The sequence below is a fragment of the Octodon degus genome, unplaced genomic scaffold (genome assembly GCF_000260255.1).
Source record: "Octodon degus isolate 3935 unplaced genomic scaffold, OctDeg1.0 scaffold00043, whole genome shotgun sequence".
NCBI classification, from domain to species: domain Eukaryota; kingdom Metazoa; phylum Chordata; class Mammalia; order Rodentia; family Octodontidae; genus Octodon; species Octodon degus.
In genome coordinates this window covers 10014721-10021139 of record NW_004524619.1, presented here as the reverse complement: position 1 = coordinate 10021139, position 6419 = coordinate 10014721, and the positions used below count along the sequence as shown (strand labels likewise).

Sequence of the window (6419 nt, the reverse complement as noted above, 5' to 3'; positions counted from 1 at the left end):
CATGTTCTGAGATAGGATTTTGCTAAATTGCCCAGACTACGCTGACTTGCTTCTCGTCTATCAGCTCCCCATCTATCTATCTGCCTGCCTACGTGGTTGTCTGAGGACCCAGCCTAGAACAGGTGGGGGAGGTTTTCTTTGCTGTCCCCACCCCATCGTACCAATATGGAAGCCCAGAAAGGTACAGCAATTCATTCAAAAGCTATTTTTGGTTTTTTAGAAAGGGTCTCACTATGCAGCGCAGGCTGACCACGAATATGTGTATAGCCTTGAACTCACGGCAATCCTCCTGCCTCAGTGCCAAGTGCTGGGATTACAGGTGTGTACTACCACATCCATCTTAAAAGTTCCTATGTCTACAAATTGAATAAAAACACAGGGAACATTTAGTAGGTGCTAAAACTTGGTTTTGAAATTTTATTAAAAAAATATATTTGCAAACATATAAAATTTAAGATGAAAAATGCTCATTTTAAAACATGTAATAACTTAATATTTGCAAACACACACAGATGGTATAAAACCCATACCGTTAAAAATGTTAATGATGCAGCGTTGCGCCCACAGAACACACACCCTTGCTGTAGCTCCTGGCTTCTCACCCCACGCTGCAGGAAGCGGAGAACGCGGGACGGCGGAGAGCCAACTGCCAAGCAGTGACACCGCATACAAAGATCACTTAGAACAGTTTCAAAACACGTTTCCTAAGGATTCACGCAGGTAAGAGGGAAACACAACTTTGCATTTTTCCCACTTCAAAGGGATGGATACTGCATGTTCAAGAAAGATGGGAAATCCAGATCTGAGGGAAACACTGCACGCCTCTCTCCTGCTGAAATCTGCTGACAACCAGGCTGCTTGAGGCCCTGGCCCTCACGGACGTGTTCTCAAACACAGCTTCTAAAAACCTACTGCAAGCTGCTTTGCTTTACTCAGATCTTAACATTTTGGGCAATGAAAACACAGGGCGCTGCTGCTTCCAGAAGGTACTGTAGACACAGCTGAAGAAAAGCGAAGGCAGGCAAGGAACGTGCTCTGCGGGGAGCTCGCAGCAAGGCCGCAGGCCTAGCCCGTGCTGCCTCGGTCCTCCTGGCGGTGCTGGGTGCTCACGTGGGCACGTGCCGCCTCGTCCTCTCCAAGTTACAGTATGATGGCTGATTTTGTTTTTTAAGCAGTTAGGCACCTCCAATTTCATGTTGCATTATTAGTAATAGAATGGCAGTTATGGCCTCTACTATCAAAAGAAGAAAAATTCAAACTACATTCTTTGGGGTAGGAGAGTAATAAAGCTGAATGGTTTAAAAATATTTCCCTAACAGTGGACTTGGTGGGGTTTACAACTTCTACAAGAGAACACAGGCTGGAAAGAGCGCAAATGCTTGGACATGCACAATGTAGCCGACACGTGCCAAGCCAGCCTGCGCATCCTCCTGCAGCGAAGGGCCCAGAGTGGCTCCACTTCTGCACAGAAAGCACCACTCTGTTCAAGGTAAGCTGTGGACATTCCACACACACAGAACGCTTCTGATACTGATGGCCACTTGCAAGCTTAGGATCTAAGGTGAAGCAGGTCAACGTGCACAACTCGCAAATCCCAGGAGAGATGCTCAAAGAGGAGTAAGGCCGGCCGTGAGGTACACAGGTGTGTGTGGTTTCTGTGTCAATTCAAAGACATCATTCTACAACATAAAGAGCAGCGCCACCCACTGGTGAGGCCATACGCATACTGTACTCTGGGCTACTGCTCTGGGCTGCAGCGGTTAGGGGGCAGGGGTGCACAAGGGTGCGCAGACAGAGGGACATAGCGGTCCAAACGCAAGCCTCCCAGGGTTCTGCGAAAGCTAGTAAGCAGCATGTCCATCTTGGTGTCCATTTCCATTCCACGAAGTTCCCAGTGAGGACACGGCAGCAACGTGAACGTGCAATCTAAGCTAGCATGAGGTTCTGGAGGGAAGCCCGCACGAGCGGTAAGGCAACTGACTGCGGCGGGCCCAGCTCACCACCTGCGCGCCCAGGCCGGGCCTGCTCTCTGGGATGCATTCTGGCCGGGACTTCCTGGCGATCACGACCACAACTTCGGGCTTCTGAAGTTTAAGCAAATGGACTGAATATAGAAACCCGGGAGGGAGCCAGGTTTACCCTTTTCAAGCTTCCATGACTTGGGCACTTAGAAGTTTACTTTCACACTAAGGAAGCCTTATCACTGATTTTCTTTCACTGTACATCGTATTCATTCCTAGGATTAAAGGATGAAAATTAACAGACTGATTATAGACCCTCTTTAGGGTACTCTCTCATATTATTAAACATACTCAAAAGCATCATTTAAATTCAAATGTCTATTACAACGAGAATCCTTGATCCACCTGATTACTAAAGCCCACTGAGACTACACCTGGGGCACGAGCAAACCTACTGGAAAGTCATTTTACGAAAACAGCCATGTGGCTTTCTGCACACCGTTTCCTGGTGTCAGCAACAGTCCTTGTCTCACCATAACTTTATCTTCCTGTAAGTCTTTCTCAGATGATGCATGAGCAATTTAGTTTTGGTTGCTGAGTTTATAACACTATCTTTGAAAACAAACTACTCCTACTTGAGTATGAAAACTTATAAGCTTCCCTGAATTCTACAGAATTCACACAAAGTAGGCAGACAGTAAGAGAAGACAGTAAGTTGCGCAGAAACACTGTCCAGGAAGCATGTTTAAGATCAACAGAAACCAACCAGATGAAGTATCCTTTATGCTAAAAAAATAAGACCAAACTAAAGTAAGTACATAATTCGCAGGTGATTCCTAAAATTTCAGCTAGAAAACCCCCTACCGGTTTATGATTGAGTTACCATTAAAGCTTAAATGATTGTTCTCAAGGAACCATCTCATCTGTCAGCATTATTCACAGCTAACGCTCACGCGAGCTGGTTGAGCCAAGTGGGTTTTTACCCCATCATTAAATAGTGCTCAGAAAAGCAAGCAGTGCAGCGTAACTGGTTAAATACTACAAAACGACCTATGTCATAGAAAAGAAGACACCTTCATCCAAAGGACATCTTAAAATTACTATTGCTGAAATAAATCAAAATCTACATTAAAATATTACTAAACATCACATGCCATAAAAGAATAAATATAAATCATGGCAGATCAATAGCAGCATAACAAAGCATCTTTACACATTTTCACACTTTGGGCTGGAGAAGTACTCACAGCCCAGGAACACATGGGTAAAGTTCTCAATCTCATACTTTCTTTTAAATGCCATAGTCTACAACAAAGTAAGGGCAGTGTGAATAGCAACAGTTCCCTTTTCTGCATAGCTTTAAAACTGTTCTCAGTACACTTGAGGAACGGAACCACAATGGCTTTACCAGATTGGTCCACCAGTTCTTTTGTCAGTGTTAAAGAAAAAATTAACAATGACTTTTAACTGTGTTTAGACAGAAAAGGAAAATAAAAGGCTGTGTTTTACACACCAAACTAACATTTTCAAAACCACTGGCAAGTTTAACTTAAAATGAACATTTCTGGTAGGACTTGAACATTCCTAGCCCCAGCCGATTTCCAAGGCTATCGCCCCGGGTCTCAGGACGACCCTCTCTGAGCTGTAATGCTGCACTAGAGCCTGCTACACAGCACGAGCAGGGCCATCGAAGAAACAAAATGCTGAGGAATTCCAGAATCTCAAAGGCCCAAGTGGGGCCACATATATAAAATACACTTCACTTGAACAAATAATTCCTAATGTATCAACTTAACTGCTGATTCTTTAAAACTCAAAGCTACTTTTAGAACTGATTTCTACTCTGGTCAGCATCTATGACACGTCTAGTGGGTGGGTGGGAGGGAGGGGTGCAGGCTGAGCTGCGCTGCAAGGCTGGTGGCTACTCCTCCCTAAGTCCTTGAAAAGTAAGCTGAAAACCAGACGCCCTATTTCACACATTCATCACATGATGAAAACACCCATAAAACTTAACACAATGATCTTTTTGTTGTTTTCTCAAAATAAAAGTCTGCTGGTGATGCTTCCCAGTGAAATCTCTGCTATCACTGAGAAATGTCACTTGGAAACATTCTTCAGGACTGAGTCTCTTGCTCACAGGCTCAACTTCAAAATTCTCACAACTCCATGTTCCATTTAGAAAGAAGTTTCCATGGTGAAGCCTATTGGTTTTTGAGGTTGACCCTCTCTCTGCCTTCAGATTTATTCCACCCCAGTCATAGATTGTGGTTGTCTTTGTTCTTTGTCAGAACCTGCAGGTAAACGTTGTGAAGTGTACTGAGAAAGCTGGAATCATTCTGGAAGAGACAAGAGGGTGAGAATGTCAGCATCACATTTACCTCATCAGAACTTCCTGGTAACAGCTGAAGAACAAATTATATAAATGACTGGTATAACTAATTACCCAAATAATCTCATCACCCACAGACCATCATGATTAACACCGTGGAGTCTATTAAGTTATTACTCCATCAAGAGTATAAACTTATGAGGGAGAAATATTAGATTACTCAACATTGGTCTTCTGAATATGTACGAACTTATAACATTTTTCTTTTATTAAAGAAGAAAAACACCGAGACTATGATGACAGCCCACATACCTTTATTAGATGTATCAGTGTATCCTGGAGCTGAGACTTGCTGAGAATAATGGAAGGCTTTCTCTGATCTTCTGGTGTTCCAATGGTGAGGGGAGAAGGGGAACTTGCTTTCCTCTCAAGGTCTGTGGACCTTGGAACAGTCTGCTGGAAAACACTTGGGGACAGCAGGACTGAAGACACTGCTGTGGTTGTCGCAGTAACTAACGGAGGGCCTGCAACCTGTGTGTGTGGGGGCAGGGTTGGGAACAGTCATTTTATATGGTGTGGAAGCAAGCACTAGCCGTCGAACCAACACTGTTTTTATCCACCTCCTCCCTCCCTCTGGCTTCTTTTTTCCATCCCTTTCCTTCCCTCCCTTCCTTTTTTTGTCTTTTTGAAACAGAGTCTCACTATGCAGTTCAGGCTGGCCTTCAGCTTGCAACGACCTCCCTGCCTCAGCCTCCCGAGTGCTGGGGTTCCAGGTGCACACCACACCTGGCTCTTTCTGTAGCACTGGTGATTGAGCTCAGGGCCTTAGGCAGGCTAAGCAAGTGCTTTACAACTGAGCTATACCCCAGCTCCCAAACACTAAGTCTTTTGGGTTCAGAAAAGCATTTAGTAGAAACATTTGAACATTTTAAGCCAATCACTGTGGTGTACATCCAGCACTTGGCTGGCTGAGGCAGAAGGATCACTAGATTTGAGGCTAGCCTCGAGAACTATATTGAGACTGTCTGAAAAATAAAACATTTCAACATATACCGTATCTGGCTATGAAGCTCCCAGTTAGCTACAGAGAAGAACTCACTTACAGAAGAATGCTCTAAGCTGAGGACCACCTTTTTTTTGTTTCCCCTTGCCTGAGTTTTGAGGCCAGCCTGAACTACATAGAGAAACCCTAACAACAAACAACAAAACCCAAAATGAAACAGAGATGAATGCCCTAGAGCAGTGGTGGCAAACCTCTGGGAGCCTTCCCTGCTTGCTGCAGCACACGGGCCACAGCTTTGCCCCCACTGCCCTAGTCATCGGGAAGCCACGCCCAACCAGTGCAGATGTGGTCATGAGAATTAAGTCCCACGGGCACAGTGAGAACGAGCCCACGCGATAGATAAAAACAACATTTCCTTGGGGGCGGAGCTGAGGAAATGGCTCGACCAAAGATATGAAACGTTCTGCGGTGATGAAGTTGTTAGTTATTCTGAATGGCTTATCCTCCCCCCCACCCCCGCCGACTGGGGACTGAACCTAGAACCCCTGCACTAAGCTGCATTCTCAATCATGCTAAGCATGTGCTCTACCTTTGAGCCACATGGCAGCCCCTCTCTTCTTTTACATGTTACCTCCTCATGTACCAATAGCAAAGAGCTTGCCAGAGTTTTACGGCTATGGATCCTGGTATCTGAGTCATTTATCATTTTTTTTAGTACAAAGCCAGGCTGAAAGCTCTCTGTGAACAGGCAGAAGCTAGATTTACCTTAAATTTGAGCCTCAAGAAGATATCTACCTGTTCAGAGGCACAAAGGTGGGTGACAAGAAGATAACTGAACATAAGATGTGGATTTCAAGCTTGGTGGGTGATGGGGAGTTGGGGACAACACATGCAAGCCTTGAGGCCTTGCCAGGCAGTGCACACCTGTGATCCCAGGGCTCGGGAGGCTAAGGCAGGAGGGTCATCTTGAGTTCGAGGCCAGCCCGGAGTGCACAGTGAATTCAAGGCTGGCCTGGACACATACTGAGACCTTTTTTCAAGATACCAAAAAGAAAAGGGTGTCTGTGTGTGGGGAGGCCTGAAAGGATAATCACAAGGAAGGGAAATGAGGACTGTGGAAGGACAG

General features: G+C 45.2%; 1 protein-coding gene across 2 annotated transcripts in view; it reads right to left on the bottom strand.

Annotated features, from left to right (window-relative positions):
• Positions 1-293: 293 nt before the first annotated feature.
• Dcp1a (decapping mRNA 1A) overlaps positions 294-6419 on the bottom strand; it is a 66343-nt gene continuing 60217 nt past the window's right edge. Inside the window, exons 8-9 of one of the 2 annotated variants that reach the window (XM_004631636.2) lie at positions 4603-4821; positions 294-4297 (exon numbers count right to left, since the gene is read on the bottom strand). In XM_004631636.2, the coding sequence (XP_004631693.1) occupies positions 4217-4297; positions 4603-4821 (300 nt within the window). In that variant the 3' untranslated portion in view covers positions 294-4216. The remainder of the gene's footprint in view (positions 4298-4602; positions 4822-6419) is intronic. The other variant, XM_004631635.1, reaches the window with a different exon arrangement.